This window comes from Dreissena polymorpha, chromosome 6 (genome assembly GCF_020536995.1).
Source record: "Dreissena polymorpha isolate Duluth1 chromosome 6, UMN_Dpol_1.0, whole genome shotgun sequence".
NCBI classification, from domain to species: Eukaryota; Metazoa; Mollusca; class Bivalvia; order Myida; family Dreissenidae; genus Dreissena; species Dreissena polymorpha.
In genome coordinates, this window is record NC_068360.1 from 45,973,376 (window position 1) to 45,993,319 (window position 19,944).

At 37.0% G+C, this 19,944-nt stretch overlaps 1 protein-coding gene across 6 annotated transcripts in view; it reads right to left on the bottom strand.

Moving 5' to 3' along the window:
* Nucleotides 1-19,944, bottom strand: part of LOC127834340 (uncharacterized) — a 101,044-nt gene that overhangs the window by 17,876 nt on the left and 63,224 nt on the right. For all 6 annotated transcript variants that reach the window (XM_052360096.1, XM_052360094.1, XM_052360093.1 and 3 more), the window contains 6 exons: nucleotides 18,401-18,505; nucleotides 14,132-14,271; nucleotides 10,681-10,858; nucleotides 3,790-5,016; nucleotides 1,369-1,532; nucleotides 545-770 (listed from right to left, as the gene is read on the bottom strand). In XM_052360096.1, the coding sequence (XP_052216056.1) occupies nucleotides 545-770; nucleotides 1,369-1,532; nucleotides 3,790-5,016; nucleotides 10,681-10,858; nucleotides 14,132-14,271; nucleotides 18,401-18,505 (2,040 nt within the window). The remainder of the gene's footprint in view (nucleotides 1-544; nucleotides 771-1,368; nucleotides 1,533-3,789; nucleotides 5,017-10,680; nucleotides 10,859-14,131; nucleotides 14,272-18,400; nucleotides 18,506-19,944) is intronic.

Genomic DNA, 19,944 nt, shown 5'->3' on the forward strand with positions numbered 1-19,944 from the left:
AGAGGCAAAGTTAAAGTTTTATATTAGAGATCACAGTGACCTTGACCTTTGACCTTGTGACCCAAAAATGGGTGTGACGTGTAGAAGTCTTCAAGGTGCATGTACATATGAAGTTTCAAAGTTGTAGTTGGAAGCACAATGATGTTAGAGGCAAAGTTAAAGTTTTATATTAGAGGTCACAGTGACCTTGACCTTTGACCTAGTGACCCAAAAATGGGTGTGGCGTGTAGAACTCATCAAGGAGCATGTACATAGTTGTAGGTGGAAGCACTTTAATTTTAGAGCCAATGTAAATGTTTTAGCACGATGCCGGACGGCTGAAGACGAGGAGGCTATGACAATACCTCGGGTTTTCTCCATAAACAGCCAAGCTAAAAAGAAGCTCAAATTAAAATATTTGGCAGCTAACATTAGTCCAAATAACAGAAGCTCCACTGCCAGTGAGCCAAGTAGATAACAATAACCACAGCAAACTACTTTAATACTTATTTCTTAAATCAAACTAGACGACAATAATACCTAATTCACAAATAATACATCTTACCTATGCTTATCATCTTTGAATTATACACAGTGGTCCACAGTGTCAGATTGTGACAGGTCTTCTGCTTATAATAGTCTCTTCCCTGCCCATACTTTCCCTGCCCATCTTGTCCCTGTCCATACTTTCCAGCCATGACTTCTCTACATAGTTTCTCAACACAATGACCATACTTAATACTGCTCCCGATGTTGCTAAGTGTTTTAAATTCTTCATTGCAAATTTCTGTCTGGAATGTAGAAAATGATGTGTGCAGTAGGCAGATGGTTTAAGCCTAGTTGTACAGTTTCATACTGTTTTATATTCAAACAGTGTCTATTAAACTTACAACAATTGTATGATCAACACTCCATTATTTTTCACATAATATTATGTACTGCATGTAATGAACGGAATGATCTTTATATGTGCTCCTGTTTGATTAAATCCATAACTATGCAAAAAAAGAACACTGAAAAAAATTCAGAAGTTGAAAACATTATAATTTGAAAATATTTTCATTCAATAGCACGTTCCAAACTAACAAGATATGTGTTTGTCAGAAACACTATGTCCCCTTCTGCGCTGCTTTGAAGCTATATATTTGACCTTTAACCTTGAAGGATAACCTTGACCTTTCACCACTAAAAATGTGCAGCTCCATGAGATACACATGCATGCCCAATATGAAATTGCTATCTTCAATATTGCAAAAGTTATGGCAAAATATTAAGTTAAAGCAAACAAACACACAAACCAACCAACTAACAGACAGGGCTAAAACAATATGTCCCCCACTATAGTGGTGGGGGACATAAAAATACTCAAACGTGTGAACATGGTCTCACCAACACAGTGATCTTATGGTCCTCACTAATCAAGTGCATGAAGGCACCGTTTGGGCTATAAAGCGAGGGCTTCATGTCGTCCATTCTATCGCTACACGGCAGACATTGGTAGATGGGCGGGAGGTCGTAGTCAGGGCAACTCAACTCACACAGCAGGTCCACTCCTAGAATATAAGTGCCTGGCTTGTGAGGTCTATAAGTGTTTATCATATGCCAATGTCAAGTAAACTGGAAATAATACAACTAAGTAATGGATCAGTCTCCATCAGTATCTTTCAAAGAGCAGGCATGACTGAGGACTGAATGGCCTGTCTTGAATAACATATGTAGCCAGTCTTTAGCTCCATATCTGTGACCTTTTAACAGATATAGGATGTTTTGAAGTTTGTCATTAAATGCTTTAAATTGATAAATGTTAACATTGGAAATAAAGGGCTCCAGAAAAAAATAAACAAGAGGGCCTAAAAGGCCCAAAGTCGCTCACCTGAGATAACAAGATATTAATGGGACAAATCTTCTGACCAAGTTTCACGAAGATCGGAAAATAAATGTGGCCTCTAGAGTGTTAACAAGGTTTTACTATAGCCATTTAAGGAAAAATGCCCCGCCTCGTGGCAGCCATGTTTTTCAACCAACCGGCATCATTTTTAAACTCATCCAAGATATTACATGTAGTTAGTTAGTCCAGGTTGTTCAACAGTTTAGATCAGCTCTAGGAATTCAGTTTGGATTTATAGGGCATTCTGTGAGTAAATCTCATCTGCAGCTGCAAAGTTCGGTTTGTTCACTTAAACTCAGATGGGGACTACTTATTATTTTAATGGAACATTTAGGCTTACAGCTGGACACGTGTACCTATAATTGTTATATAGTTGGAAAAGAAAATCAGGAAAATTGAAAGGAAAGTGGACTCAAAAATGACAATGACTGTGTTGTCAATTAAATCGTGTTGTTATCAATCCTGACACGAAGCTAAGTGACAAGAATTACATTCTCAATTCATCAAACCACGCATCACGTCATTTATGGAACTATGTAACTGCACCAGTACTAGTTGAACATCAAAAAGAAGGCACTTTAAAGAAGTTCAGACTACCCCACATTTTCTCTGTCAATTTGAGATTTGAGATTTTGTTGGCGTGATATTTAAATTATGTACATCAACCAAAAGATTGGAAAACAAACATGTCACTAGCAACTTCCACCAGCCAGTGTCTATTCTAGAAATCCAAAAGTAGGGAGGAAATTCCGCCCTCATTTTGGAAAATAGGAGGGATTTTTCAGAAACAGGGGGAGGGGGTATTACAAAATTCCATTTTAATACATTTGAGATTTAACAGTTTTTACATTATCACATACCATCAAGTCATTGAACTACAATAGTAACTGCTTTTCAATAAAAAAAGCACTTTCCATAGTATTGCTCTGACTAGACTAAAAGAACAACTATAAGATTTCACGTATTTCTGTATAATTTTAAATAATAAAAACAAACATTAACGGATTTGCATGCATACTATTATATTAAGGGCTCCGCGCTTCTAAGAGTTGACAAAAAAATTGATTCACCCACACTTTCCATGCGGATGAAGTGACGCTTTACATGCAGCATGATTTTCGCGCCATTTTATTGAGACAAAGATAAACATGAAATACATTGAAGCTAGAATTTTTAACCGTTCCGTTACCATTAAAAATAAAAGAATGTTATGGATTAAAAATATGAGAATTCAACAAAATGTTTACAGTTGTGTATTAGGAGTTCAATGATTATTTGTTTAAACGCTTCACATATGGAATTTTGACAATATTATGCATGAAATTCACAATTTCCACAAGGATTTCATCCGGACGCTAGCATCAATTTTTTTTTTTAAAGAAACTGACCACAATTTAATCCTTGAAGTGTGCACTTTTTGGTCCAATTATTGTGTTAAGTAAAATGAAGCCAACAAACTGCCAAAGAACCATGCACTTATGGCAATTATGCCACGTGTCATCTGCAGCATTTTACAACAGGTATTGACTGTGTTCAAGTGCTGTTGTTAATCCAAAGAGTGCCCTTTCATTTGCCAATATCCATTTTTTTTCAACACTACTATGCTCCGCCTTAATGCAGGCTTTACCTGGGTAAAGAGATATATGTAAACGACAGAAGATCGTTAATCAGCTCTAAAAAAATTCAGCAAAGTCGATATAGCTTCGATCTTTAAAAAAACTCCTGGATGCATGCTGAAAATGTGCACAAATCCCGCAATTCCGCAGTCCAGAATGGACACTGACCAGGTACCTAAAATAAATTACATGGAAACACGAGTGACCATTCTAAAAACTTACACCCCCCCCCCCCCCCACCCTAAAAAAAAAAAATTATTAAAAGATGGTTAAACAATTTAGAAAAGGTACAAATGTACTAGTTACCTATGATTGGAATGTCGATATTGTTATCTTTCATTCTGTTCAGAACATTATTCAATGATGTTTCTTCTTTTACTAACAAAGCCTTTGCTCTTGGGATTTCTTTAACACATGGCATTAACAATGCATTCTTTTTCTTCATCTTTCTTGCTTGTGAGTGAACATTTGCTTTTCCATTAAAATCCAAATTATATTGGTTTACATCATATGAACTGTTCGCACTATTCATGGGACTGACAACATTGGCAGTCTTTGCAGTGACTTGGCTAGGGTTATATGTCATGCGTGTGCTACCAGCACTTATTGGATTGCCAGACCAAGTGTTGCATCTTGGCATAATGTCATCAAACACATATTCACCCGATTGAAACTTTGGATTTACAAAGCCCAGTTCTGATTGTTGGCCGAAATAGGGTTGTGTCGATTCAACTTCAACTTTGTTCTCATGACTTGAATCAAAGCTGGGAGCAGAATTTTGTGTCTCAATAGGAAACCAATTATCTTGATTTTTGCCTGTCATTACTATCATTCCAGTGGGAACACCAGTCTGTAAATCCAAGTTTCTGTTAAATTCCTTCATGCCACCGCTCGAGTCAGATTTCAAGGACTTCAATGTTACATTTGCTGCTGGAGCACTGGAAACACATTGACTGATTTGTTCATTTTTGAATTCAGCCCGGATCTTCTTTATCTCAGTGTTCTCCTTCTGGCCACTGGACAATGTGTGGGGTCTTTTCTGCGGCGTTCTTATCGGATTCTTGCTGTTATATTCCCTGTCCTCCAGCCATACATCAACATCACTGCGTCCACTTCCAGATCTAAAAGTCTCAGAAGAATTCCTCTGTTTCTTAAATGTTTCCACATTCACATGAGTTTGAACTCTTTCCTCATATTCAATATTCATTTCTACTTTAGCAGATGGCATTGTCTGATCTCCAGATCTGGTTCTTTTCACAGACCGTTCAGTCTCATGTTCAGAGGCCTTTTCTAGACTCTTTTTGAACAGTTTGCTTTTTGGACCCGTGTCCTTTTCACGACTATTTTGTTTATGGCTTTCAAATCTTTCATGGCTGTTCCTGCTTTCAAGTCTCTCATTAAGGTCTTGTTCTATGCTGTTTCTACATTCACTTTTCCCATGATTTTCTACTTGAACAATCTCATCACTGCAGTTCCATCGAGATGGCCGCACTCGAATCCTACTGCTTCTTCTAGCCTTGTTTGAATCCTTCCCTGCATGAGAAAGAGACCAAACAACTAAAGCAAAATCTGCATCGGTAAATGTTGAACCCATCAAATTCATTATCGGATTCTATGACTCAACAATTTTGTTTAGTACTTTAATTGTATACAAAAAAATCCAGACATGATCATAGCTGAAATATTATACTGAAATTTAATAACTAGTAAAAAAAAATATAAAAATATTGCATATATTAACAATGAATGTGCTTAAGAGTTTGTAAACACAATTGTCAGCCATTTTTTTTAATATACAGGAAGAAGGTACATCATAATTACTCTTCCTCCATCGGAAAAGCCTAAATAAATGTATTTGTCCTTTCAGAAATTAGGCATAGTAATTAGGATTGCCAATCTAAATTAACCAATTCCCAAATCACATATTCTCTTTGAGCACATCCAGCAATATTCTTATTTACTGGCCTTCTGTTAAAGATTTGCCGAGGGGAGCTATACACGTGCTGTTAAATATTTGGACGATTGCAAGATAGTAATAACAAACATGGTATTGGTTTAGCATGTTGACCGCTACACAAAGGAAGCCAATTTTATCAACCTTTCACCAGAAAGGTGTTATTTTATGGCTTTTTGACAGGAATCAGCATAGGTTTGATAAGGTTAATTTGTCAATTCTTACATATTGCGTATTTTAGTAAGGCGTTATGGCTCTTACTTAAGAATTTCACTGTTAAAAAAACAACAAAGGCTAATATTAAACTTCCAATTTAATTATCAAAATAAGACAAGAGTAAAGTTGACACTGTAATAACATTAATTATACCGCAAGGATCCATCGGCCGTAATTTTTTTCATGAACAGACAGTAACTTTAATCCAGTATTGACGGATTTCTTTTATATATACTTATATGACAGTTATTTTAAGTTATTAAAACATTCTGACTAAATTAAATCAATACAGAACAAAAACAATTTTTTTAAATAAAATACATTTTAATTATTAAATACTTACCTGCTATCTCATGCTTCTTTTTTCCAAGGGAAATTAACTCATCCGGAACTTTAACTGGGAATCTGCCACCTCAATACCATAATACAGGCCAGGTTTAACAAAGTGCAATGCAACCTAGCCAAAAATCGGTAACCAACCCTCAATATTCTTTCAATATATATACAAAAATATTAATGAATAGCAGGGTGGGAGGTGGGACTTTCCGATAGCAGGTAAGTATTTAATAATTAAAATGAATTTTATTTAAAAAATTGTTTTAATGTCATAACAAGAGTTCCGCGGTCGGAGATGACCGCATTGAAGCCGGATTTTTGATTTAAATGACAGGAAAGTACCTTTCGTGTTTTTGTCAATGCAATACTTAAATTACTGAAATATTGTTCAAAGGTCAAAATGAAATGTAAGTACTTTTCAAGGCATGAGCAAACCTTGTGTTATGTTTTGAATGCATGCATATACATGAACAACAATAACATTTAAGGTCACAAATATGAACTTGAATTGACAATTAGGAAAGTTTGATCTCAATTTTTTTATTAGCAAATTAGTAACATATTGTTTGAAGTTTCCATCAATTTCATTATCAAATGTAAGAAAATAAACTTAGATGAAATAATACTATTTATTGTTTTGCTTTCACATACCTACACAGAAATCCAGACAGCTTTATGATCACTCCAAAAGGTTTCTATCACACCAGTTCTAGCAGTGACCTTGACCTTAGAATGAATGACCTTGAAATGACCAGTGGTCATCTAAGTGTGCTTGCAAACCTTCATGTCAAGTTTGAAGACTCTATGTCCAAGCATACCAAAGTTATAACAATTTTAACATTTTAACATTTAAGGTCACAGTGACCTTGACCTTCAAATGAATGACATTGAAATGACCAGTGGTCATCTTCTAGTACTGGCCAATCTTTATTTCAAGTTTGAAGACTCTAGGTACAAGCATACCAAAGTTATAACATGAAATAAGAACTTTAACATTTTTACATTCAAGGTCACAGTGACCTTGACCTTCAAATGAATGACCTTGAAATGTCCAGTGGTTACTTACTAGTTCTGGCCAACCTTCATGTCAAGTTTCAAGACTCTAGGTCCAAGCATACCAAAGTTATAACAACTTTAACATTTTTACATTCAAGGTCACAGTGACCTTGACCTTCAAATAAATGACCTTGAAATGTCCAGTGGTTACTTACTAGTTCTGGCCAACCTTCATGTCAAGTTTCAAGACTCTAGGTCCAAGCATACCAAAGTTATAACAACTTTAACATTTTTATATTGAAGGTCACAGTGACCTTCACCTTCAAATGAATGACCTTGAAATGACCAGTGGTCATCTGTTAATCCTGGCCAACCTTCATGTCAAGTTTGAAGACTCTAGGTCCAAGCATACCAAAGTTATACCATGAAATAAGAACTTTAACATTTTTACATTCAAGGCCACAGTGACCTTGACCTTCAAATGAATGACCTTGAAATGACCAGTGGTTACTAACTAGTTATGGCCAACCTTCTTGTCAAGTTTCAAGACTCTAGGTCCAAGCATACCAAAGTTATAACAACTTTAACATTTTTTATATTGAAGGTCACAGTGACCTTGACCTTCAAATGAATGACCTTGAAATGACCAGTGGTCATCTGTTAATCCTGGCCAACCTTCATGTCAAGTTTGAAGACTCTAGGTCCAAGCATACCAAAGTTATACCATGAAATAAGAACTTTAACATTTTCGAGCACGCCGCCACCCCGCCACCCCGCCACCCCGCCACCCCGCCCGCCCGCCCGACAACATCAATCTATAAGCCGAGATTTTTTCGAAAAAAATCCGGCTAAATACTGTCCTGCTATCTCATGCTGATTTTGCAGCTGCGGTGGGAAGATTGGTATATATTTTCCCAACACAGTAGAACCCATAAACAGGGTTATCAGCTAATGATAGCAAAACCTTAAACAAGAGTTATCAAGTAATCTTCGTTAAAACGGTTTTAATTATGACTTCTCGGACAAAGTAATATGTCTATGTCGTAAAGAAGACACTACCGTTAGTGAAACCACAACAAGCCCAAACATTTACAAATTGTATTGTTGGCACTTCAGAAAACGAAGATAAAAAGATGACAAAGGTGGTCGGATTCCTCCAGAAAACAGCTTAGAGCACGTCAAAAAGTGGGGAGTGACTTATATATGCCCACAAAACAGACAGAGCTTTTAATTCATGCAGTCAGATCCTAAAAAGGAATGAATCCTTAGATAGAGATAAGAGTAACTTTCCATAGTCGAGGTCTAACCCTGAGAAATAGAAGCCGAAGACAAATCTCCCCCCTTTTTTAGGGAAATGAAGAGTGTCTTTTGAGAACCTCGAATGAACTCCCGACTATCACTGCTGAGATAGAACTTCAAAGCCCCGATTGCCCATAGAAGTTTATCCTCATCTTCATGACTACCAGTTTAAGAAAACTTGGAAACTTGAAGGTTTTTTAGAAGCCATATAGAGGACTTGATATTAAGCAAGGATTCCTGGCTGACACAACAAAGTGAAGACGATCCAACTGGAATTTGTAGTATTCAACAGAAAAAGCATGAATTTTCCTTCTCCGTATGGTAAAAGCCATAATAAGAAGGAAAATCGTCTTAAAATTATAATGGAACTGTAGATAAGCCTGATGAAAAAGGTTCATAGGAAGCTCATTAGGCATCCCAATACATGTAACACAAGCCAAAACCGCTTAAGAAGGTAAAGGAACGAAAAACATAGTGTTGACGTTCCATAGCTTGGATCAGTTCCAAAATAGGTAAGACAGCACAGAGTTGTGATGACTTACACTAAACAAGGTATACGAAAGCATAGTCCCTATCCTTTGATGAAGAAAAGAACAAATTTCTTATCAATAACAAGAGGGCCATGATGGCCCTGAATCGCTCACCTGACTAACCAAATACAATCCCAACCCAGATGTCATCAGGATAAACATTGTGGCCAAATTTTATAAAGATTAGAAGAAAACTGTGACCTCTATTGTCTACACAAGGTTTTTCTATAATTTGACCTAGTGACCTAGTTTTTGATCCCAGGTGACCCAAATACAATCCCAACCCAGATTTCATCACGATAAACATTCTGACCAAATTTCATAAAGATTTGATGAAAACTGTGACCTCTACTGCCTACACAAGGTTTTTCTATTATTTGACCTAGTTTTTGACCCCCAGATGACCCAAATACAATCCCAACCCAGATTTCATCAAGATAAACATTCTTACCAAATTTCATAAAGATTGGATGAAAACTGCGACCTCTATTGTCTACACTAGGTTTTTCTATTATTTGACCTATTATGTGACCTTGTAGTGAAGTCATCGATTTGTGAAGTACGGAAATATGATTGACAGTGGTACCTCCAGAATTGGAGGTCTGATGACAAAAAAAGCCGAAAACCCTAGAAGTAACCTTAAGGGGGTCTATCATGCTGAAAGAATGCTTTGAAGTCTTCAATTCTGACTTGATTAATCCATTGACCTCAAGACTCCTAACCGGGACAAATTCCGAAAGGAATACGACCAGTTATAGTAAGACGGCCTGTTATGACCAGAAATGTAATAGAAGAAGAACTTTAAGATGAGGTCCCTCCAGATCCTAGCATCTAAGATCTGAGTTCAATAGCTCCCAAGCCATCTACAAGACTGTAGGCGCCATGCAGTCAATCTGATTGGCAATCCTATATATCAAAAACCTTTTTGATTCCAGTAGCTTGAAATTATGCACTGTCTTTGGAGCAAAAGAAAAGCAGAAGTCGATACGAAAAGTCGTCTTGCTAATCCTGCTAGCATCACGTATGTGTTCCAACTGTTCCGTGACACTGACTGCAAAATCTGTAGCCGACAGATTAAAGCGCTTAAAACAGTTCATCCTTTGAGTCTCGAACATAAATTAATAGAGATCAAATAGTAATGTTCGAACTCCATGCTAGACTCCGAGCCCGCTTTAGCCGATCTATCTGCAAGACCAGTAGTCTGTATGTAGCTGGTTGAGATAGAAGTAGAAATAACAGATATAGGTATTTCATAATCTTCTAGTATAAGTAGTTCATAACCAGCACAAGAATGGATAGCTGGTCAGGAAAATCAACCATAGACCAAGTCAGCGGAGATGATTTGGTAACCAACGGTTGCCAGTAGAACAGCATGGTAGAAATAAACCATTATTTGATAAAACAAGCATGGCTTACCTTTACAAATAAAATAAAATCCATTAAATCCACATAAATTAATCCGAATGAGAAATAAATAGATAAATAACCCAATCTATTCAAAACCCCAATCAACCAAGTGAAATAAATCGAAAAACAATTTTCAATTCAGAGCCTTGAAAGACACGTATAAACCTGGTCGATCCGGAAAGAATATTGAGGGTTGGTTACCGATTTTTGGCTAGGTTACATTGCATTATGTGTAACCTGGCCTGTATTATGGTATTGAGGTGGCGGATTCTCAGTTAAAATTCCGGATGAGTTAATTCCCCTTGGAAAGAAGAAGCATGAGATAGCAGGTCAGTATTTATGACATTAAAAATATGGCCACTGTAATTTTACCATAATAACACATGTGTTCTTAACCATTCCTTGAACAGATGAAACAACACTTCACTATATCATAGCACACAGGATGGTATTTCATACCTGCATCTTGCATGGCTTTCTTCAAGTCCTCGCTGTCAATTGCCATCTCAAGCATGACGTCAAGCTCTCTTACAGCGTCCTCTGTGGTCTGTATCAAGCTGGCATAGTCCGTAACCTCAGTTATGGAATCCCCACCACTTCCTGTGGCTAGCTCGTAAAGGTAGTGGTAGTTCTTCTTCTGAAAACATGAAGTTTTTGAGGATTAATCAACAAGAGGGCCCTGGGAAGTTAAGTGATAATAGTTTTGCTTCTTCTGTTTATCTGGATTGTTCAGTAGTATTTCAGTGATCATCACATACTTAAATTAGCATTCAAAGACTTTTCATGGATAAGCTGGTTTCCAGCTTTAAGTGCACATACTAATGCAAGTGACAAGTAACTGGCAACTGCCCCACTTCAATTACAGGTAAATGGAAGAATGGACGAATTTTCTCCATCCAATATCACCATAATTATTTCACCTTGATTTAATCAGCCATCATATTTACCCTTCAAACACATATATTTTCTTTCTAAAATACATGAGCCCTGCTCTGGGGAGATGGGTTTAGAGAATGTGCGTAAAGTGCTGTCCTAGATTAGCCTGTGTAGTCGCAACAGACCAATTAGGGAGAAAACTTTCTACCTTAAATGGATTTTCTCTAAGAACAGACTTCCTTTAAACAAAAAATACAACAAATTAGCAAACTTTAGATAGGCGAATCTTGGACGACACATTACACACTTTTATAATATACCTGTTTAATGCTTTTAACAAAATACAGGTTGTATCAATCATTGAAATAAAAAATCCTGTATTACGCTACTCGCTGTTTCCAATTCCGTATTACCATACTAGCCGGACTACTTCGACCCATTTAATGACGTCACATTACGCGCACCGAAAATAGAAATATTGTATATTACGAAATATATTACGCAGTACATCGTGTGACGTCATTTCTGTGACGAAACACAATTTAGTTTTATCTAAACTCTATGGAATTTAAGGACCTGTCGGACGTGGTGTTTTTTAACAGTAAACTATTTGTAAAAAATATCGAACGAATTCAAAACGTATTTTGGAGTGTGTGTTTATCATGCATATCGATAAATGTATATTTCAATAGGAATACAATAAAATAGCGTGGTTTAAACTAAGTTTCGATAAAGACATGGAAGATAGAAGTGGAACTGCATATTGTTTGAACAATTTATTATTGGAACAATTGACTAGCGTAATATTTCGTATTAATTATATACATGTTTAATGCTTTTGACAAAATACAGGTTGTATCAATCGTTGAAATAAAAAATCCCGTATTACGATACTCGCTGTTTCCAATTCCGTATTTCCATACTAGCCGGACTACTTCTACCCATTTAATGACGTCACATTACGCGCACCAAAAATATAACAAAATATATGACGTAGTACATCGTGTGACGTCATTTTTGTGACGAAACAAATGGTTTTATCCAAACTCTGGAATTTGAGGACATGTCGGACTTTTAACAGTAAACTTTTGTAAAAAACATAAAACAAATTCGAAAAAAAATTTGGAGTGTGTGTTTATCATGCATAAATGTATATTTCGATAGGAATACAATACAATAGTGTGGTGTAAACTAAGTTTCCATATAGACATGGAAGATAAAAGTGGAAGTGCATATCGTTTCAACATTTTTTGTCATAAACATCGGATTAAAATTTAAAGTTGTCAACTTAATTGTTATAAACATTGGATTTATGATGGTATTAAGGTAAGCGCGTCGGAAACCTGTGTTTTCCCAGTTTGAATGTTTACACGTTAATTAACATAAACTGTTTTCATACGCGTCTTAAATAAACAATGACGTACCGTTGACCATTGTTTTGTCAGTTTTGTTAAAGTAAACAAGGGCTGTTTGTAAAACATGCATGCCCCCCATATGGGCTGTCAGTTGTAGTGACAGCCATTTTGTAAATATTTTTTTTGTCACTGTGACCTTGACCTTTGACCTAGCGACCTGAAAATCAATAGGGGTCATCTGCGAGTCATGATCAATATACCTATGAAGTTTCATGATCCTTGCCATAAGCTTTCTTGAGTTATCATCGGGAAACCATTTTACTATTTCGGGTCACAGTGACCTTGACCTTTGACCTAGTGACCTGAAAATCAATAGGGGTCATCTGCCAGTCATGATCAATGTACCTATCAAGTTTCATGATCATAGGCCTAAGCGTTCTTGAGTCATTATCCGGAAACCACCTGGTGGACGGACCGACGGACCGACCGACCGACATGTGCAAAGCAATATACCCCCTCTTCTTCGAAGGGGGGCATAAAAATACAGTTGTAAACTGCTTTCGTCAGTTGTTGTATATAATAAAAGGAATAAGCTCTGTGTTCCATAGGGAGGCTCAGATAATTTTTTAGATAATATTTCTTAAATGAAGGCACAATGGGCTCAAGGTTGATCACTTGAGTTTGTGTTTAGGAATTTTCAACAAGTAGTGATAAATTTTCTATACACACACTGAAAACTCTTTCAAATGAACTGTATCTTGTCATTAATAATGTGGAAACTCAATGCATGTATTTAAACACAAGGTTTTCCAAGGTAGATATCACACACTTCACCACTCTGCAGTCAACATGAAAAAGTCTTGCCAATCCTTATCCAATAAGAATTAGCTCATAGTTTCTTAGTTGATAAGAAATCCTACCTTTAAATCCTCAGGATCTAAATTTTGACATGAATTTACCCAGTTCTAAGCTTTGTCTGGATATGGACATTCAGACTTCAGTGTAATTAGGTCACATATGACAGATTTAAAGTGATGATATTTTGTTTATTTGAAATTTGACCTGGTGACTTAGTTTAGAGCTTCGACATTGTCCAGATGAAGATTCTGACCTTGTCTAATGAGTATTGAGTTAAACATGTTGCTTTAGCAAGGTTGATCTAAGAATTGATCTAGTGATCCAGTTTTGAGACCACTTGACCCTGAATCCAACTTTGCCAAGATTTTGTCAAAATAACCATGACCAAACATAAACAAGATTCATTCATTAACACAGCTTTCAGAATAGTCACAAGGTTGTTAAAATTCTGACCTTGTGACCTATTATTTGACCCCACTTTTGACCTAGCCACCTATTATTTCACCCCGCTTGACCAAGATTTGAAATTGGCCTATATATTGTCAAAATATAAAAAGAGACCAATTTTTATCAATATTGAGTCATAAATTTGGTTTTTACAGAGGTAAAAAGGTTCATCTAAGATTTGACCTGTTGAATAGGAAGTTTTAATTATTTATTTTAGAACTGTGGAAAAAGTATGCTCCACAAACTTCTTACATTTTATGAAGACGGCTGACAGAATGAGCAACAAACTAAACAACATAGTGACTCCAATATTAACCGTTTCTGCGGGGGTATATCTAACAAGAACAAACAGATTATCTAAACCAAGCACTGACCATGTATGCGAGCCTGTGGCTTCTTGAGGTGACATGCTGCAGGATACTGTGCCAGTCCAGTCTCTCCTCACACACGAAACACAAGTACCATGGGTCAGCAGTAATGTCGGGTCTCTGGAACTCTGTCACCTCCTTCAGACCTGTAACAGAGGAGCACAGCAGCTTTAAATGAGCCGTGCTCTGTGAAAAGGGGGTTTAATGCATGTGTATAAAAAGTCGTCCCCGATAAGCCTGTACAGTATGCACAGGCTAATTATAAACAACTTTTAGCAACTCTGCCCACACTGGATTTTTGCTAAGAAGAGTCTTTGAAAGGAATAATATCATAAAAACTGAGAAAAGTCTTTGATAAGCCTGCATTGACTGCACAGGCTTATCTGGGATGACACTTTACCCAAAAGCATTTAACCTCGTTTCTCAAAGCGCGACACAATGAAATGAAAGCTGAGATTCACATTAACCTCTACATTTTATTCCAGGAGACTTGTATTTTAAATTTACATGCCATATGTGCCAATGACCTTTTAGGTGTTGGTAAAGTTAATTGTGTATTATATTGATAAACAGTTCATTTAAGTATGATGAACACAGTGTTTTTGTTATTATTTCAAAATTCAGATTGCAGGGTTCATACAGATTTTCTCCAATGAAATTCAAGCACTTTTTAAGCACTTTTCAAGAGAAAAAATCCAAATTCAAGCACTTTTTTTGTCCAACCTACTGAAAACTGTATATTATTCTGTGGCCAATACTGACAATATTTTCGCTAAATTGGTCTCTTCTTGCCTAACATTCTATGTGAATTTCAACAGTCTGCACTACCCTGCTACAGTAACAACTGTTTAATCAAAAGAAAGTTATTTCATTTTGATATAGTAATTGACCAAGGCTTTACACATACCAAAAAAACCTTGTTATTTGTATTGAATATCATTATGTATTCTAAATGTTCATAACAGATATTCCAGTGGTATAATATAGCTGCTACAAAATGTTAAAGACAATTATGCATCTAATACAAATTAATTTTGAAGTAAAAATAGAAAACTACAAATGTACAGAATCTCGCAACGGAAATATAAAATGCCATGTATTAATTGAGGCTTGTAAAAATTATACTTATTAAGTAATTTTCTACAGCAGGTACACATGTACATGTAAAATCTGTTATAGATGCAATAGTGTACTGTGTATGTTCAGACTGAGAGTCTGCACTCATTTAAACAGATTGCAGTTTCTTCACAGTATCATCTATTTTTTTTGACAATAAGTCACGTGCAACTTTTTTGTCTTTTGTCTTTTGCAGTACGTCTGAATGAATTGGGTTAACCGAATGAATTTGCTTCACAGACAAACTGCATTTTAGGTGGCTTTTCATCGCCGATTACCCCATACTGTCAATCTCTTTACCTGTTCTGTGTTCTTTACAAGATGCTTTGACTTTAGAATCGGCATTGTCAACAACCCAAGGGTACTTCAAAAGCCACCCTTTCTGAAAAATGCACTTATTCGCTGGCATATTTGTCAGCACCGTAATGGCATAATGCGTACAACACAAACCGAAGTAGACCAATTGCCGGAAGATTAGTAGTAGTTGCCTCCCTAACATTCTTAAGCCCGTACCAACTCGTACCGATCCAGTACCTGCCCGTATGAACAGATCGGAACCGTCATAAATCGTGAAAAAAACAACGACTTCCGACTCACGGAAATTAAATATTTTTATCCATTTTTCAAGCACTTTTCCAGCCAAATTCAAGCACTTTCTAAGCACTTTTCAAGGATATGGTTGAAAATAAGCACTTTTAAGCACTCCAGATCGTTTTTAAGCACTTTTCAAGATAAACCTTGATTTTCAAGCACTTTTCAAGGTCTGTGCGAACCCTGGATTGGTATCACAATATAATTTTGATTTTGTTTCTATTCAATAGACCAATTGTTGTTACATTAATTTTTAATTGAAATTAAATTTTTATAAGTGCTGTTTATGGTGCATCAGCTCACTTGACTAATTTATGTTTTGAGCAACCAGACTGTTGGTCTATGTCTGGATATTTTGGAAAGTAGAATTGGTCGAGGTGTATTTGCTCCCCATTCCCCCATGAAAACATCATCAAAACCGAACACTGCCAAACAAGCATCTTGATGACTTCATTATGAATGGAAACTTTACAGAACTAGTGCTAGTTATGTGATCTCATCAGAAGAATGACTTAAAATGTTAATATACTAATTAACAAGGGCTGTTTGTAAAACATGCATGCCCCCCATATGGGCTCTCCGTTGTAGTGACAGCCATTGTGTGAATATGTTTTTTGTCACTCTGACCTTGACCTTTGACCTAGTGACCTGAAAATTAATAGGTACTGCCAGTCATGATCAATGTACCTATGAAGTTTCATGATCCTAGCCATAAGAGTTCTTGAGTTATCATCCGGAAACCATTTTACAATTTCGGGTCACCGTGACCTTGACCTTTGACCTGAAAATCAATAGGGGTCATCTGCGAATCATGATCAATCTACCTATCAAGTTTCATGATCCTAGGAATAAGCGTTCTTCAGTTATCATCCGGAAACCATTTTACTATTTCGGGTCACCTTGAACTTGACCTTTGACCTCAAAATCGATAGGGGTCATCTGCGAGTCATGATCAATGTACCTATGAAGTTTCATGATCCTAGGCATAAGCGTTCTTGAGTTATCATCCAGAAACCAATTCATTATTTCGGGTCACCATGACCTTGACCTTTGACCTAGTGACCTCAAAATCAATAGGGGTCATCTGCGAGTCATGATCAATGTACCTATGAAGTTTCATGATCGTAGCCATTAGCGTTCTTGAGTTATCATCCGGAAACCATTTTACTATTTCAGGTCACCGTGACCTTGACCTTTGATATAGTGACCTGAAAATCAATAGGGGTCAACTGCGAGTCATGATCAAACTACCTATCAAGTTTCATGATCCTAGGTATAAGCGTTCTTGAGTTATCATCCAGAAACCATTTTACTATTTCAGGTCACTGTGACCTTGACCTTTGACCTGAAAATCAATAGGGGTCATCTGCGAGTCTTGATCAATCTTCCTATCAAGTTTCATGATCCTAGGCATAAGCTTTCTTGAATTATCATCCGGAAACCATTTTACAATTTCGGGTCACCATGACCTTGACCTTTGACCCAGTGACCTGAAAATCAATAGGGGTCATCTGCCAGTCATGATCAATGTACCTGTGAAGTTTCATGATCCTAGGCCCAAGCGTTATTGAGTTATCATCCGCAAACCATTTTTCTATTTCGGGTCACCGTGAGCTTGACCTTTGACCTAGTGACCTGAAAATCAATAGGGGTCATTCGCGAGTCATGATTAATGTACCTATGAAGTTTCATGATCCTAGGCATAAGCGTTCATAAGTGATCATCCGGAAACCATTATACTATTTCGGGTCACCCTGACCTTGACCTTTGACCTAGTGACCTGAAAATCAATAGGGGTCATCTGCCAGCCATTATCAATCTACCTACTAAGTTTCATGATCCTAGGCATAAGCGTTCTTGAGTTATCATCCGGAAACCATTTTACAATTTCGGGTCACTGTGACCTTGACCTTTGACTTAGTGACCTGAAAATCAATAGGAGTCATCTGCGAGTCATGATCAATCTACATATCAAGTTTCATGATCCTAGGCCTAAGCGTTCTTGAGTTATCCGGAAACCATTTTACAATTTCGGGTCACCGTGACCTTGAACTTTGACCTAGTCACCTCAAAATCAATAGGGGTCATCTGTGAGTCAGTATCAATGTACCTATGAAGTTTCATGATCCTAGGCCCAAGCGTTCTTGAGTTATCATCTGGAAACCACCTGGTGGACGGACCGACAGACAGACCGACATGTGCAAAGCAATATACCTTCTCTTCTTCGAAGGGGGGCATAACAAGTAGAAAGGCAACTTTTTCTACCTTGATTACATTTCAAAGAGGAGTTGAAACAAAGTAAAAATGGCTATGTCAAAACAGCCCTTTCCCACTCAGAAACAAAGTAAAAATGGCTATGTCAAAACAGCATAAAACCAGAACAGACTGTTTGTAACTCGCAGTCTGTTAAGGTTTTATGCTTTTTGCTGCTCTTGAGTATCTAATGGTTGGAAATGGAGCCTTTAAAACTTGAATCTAGTAAGAAAGGTCTTCAATTGAATTTAACTTTCTAAGGGACTACAAACACGTCAAAATACGTATCTAAGAGGTAAAGGGTCAATCATATACCAATGAGTGGAGTGCGGGTAGATCGTGATCCGTGCACTCGAAGGAACTTTGAGGCGCGCTGGCATTTGACAATCGACTGCTTTTCAATACGCTGTTTGATCAACTCTGGAATAAAAAATAGAATGCACTACGAGTATACAACTATTTTAAACAATAGCACCGCCTTGCGGGTGCAGACCGCTCATCTAATTTGCTTTTTAAAGGTGTAGGGACCTATCTCAATTTCAATCACAAAGGAGGGAGGGGTGGAGTGGAGAGGGGTGTATAGTGTGGGGGTGTGGTCATTTATATCATTATCTTCCAAAAACGCAAAAAAAAATGCAAATTTTTTTTTTTTGTGGGGGGGGGGGGGATTCTTGGGTGGGATGGTTAGACGGTATTCCAAAAATAAAATAATAAAAACAAATATTTGTGTTTTTTAACCATGTTTGAAAAAAACAAGAGATGTGTTTGTCAGAAACACAATGCACCCTATTGCGCTGCTTTGATTATTTTTTTTGTATTTTGTTTACCTTTGACCTTGAAGGATGACCTTGAACTTCCATCACTCAAAATGTGCAGCTTAATGAGAAGGCCGCTTTGAAATATTATTTTTTTGACCTTTGACCTTGAAGGATGACCTTGACCTTGAAGGATGACCTTGACCTTGAACTTTCACCACTCAAAATGTGAAGCTCCATGATAATGCCGCGTTGAAATTATTATTTTCTTGACCTTTGACCTTAAAGGATGACCTTGACTTTTAAGAATGACCTTGACCTTGAACTTCCAACACTCATAATGTGCAGCTTCATGAGAACGACGCTTTGATTTTTTTTTTACCTTTGACCTTGAAGGATGACCTTGACCTTGAAGGATGACCTTGACTTTGAACTTCCACAACTCAAAATGTGCAGCTTCATGATAATGCCGCTTTGAAATTTATATTTATTTTTTTTTACCTTGAAGGATGACCTTGACCTTGAACTTCCACCACTCAAAATGTTCAGCTTCATGATAACGCCGCTTTGATTTAAAAAAAATTGTTTGACCTTTGACCTTGAAGGAAGACCTTGACCTTGAAGGATGAACTTGACCTTGGACCTACACCACTCAAAATGTGCAGCTTCATGAGATACACATGCCAAATATCAAGTTGCTATCTCCAATATTGAAAAAGTTATGGCCATACATACTGACGGACAGTTCAACTGCTATATGCCAGCCTACCAGGGCATAAAAATTATTTTTTTGGGGTGGGGGTGTGGGGGGGGGGAATAGTGTGAGGGTGTGGTGGTCATTTATTAGACGATCTTTAATTTAAAAAAATGGGGGGGATTGAGGGGATATTCAGGGGGGGGGATGGATTCAGGGGGGGGGGGGGCGTGGGGAATGGTTTTGACGGAGTCAATTGTGGTATGTCAGGTAAGAGTTGTTTTGTCATTGTATCAACCGAATCGAATCATAAATAAAGAAGTTATGGCAATTTTAGAAAAATTTAATAAATTGACCTTGAGAGTCAAGGTCATTGAAAAGTCAAGGTAAAATTCAACTTGCCAGGTACA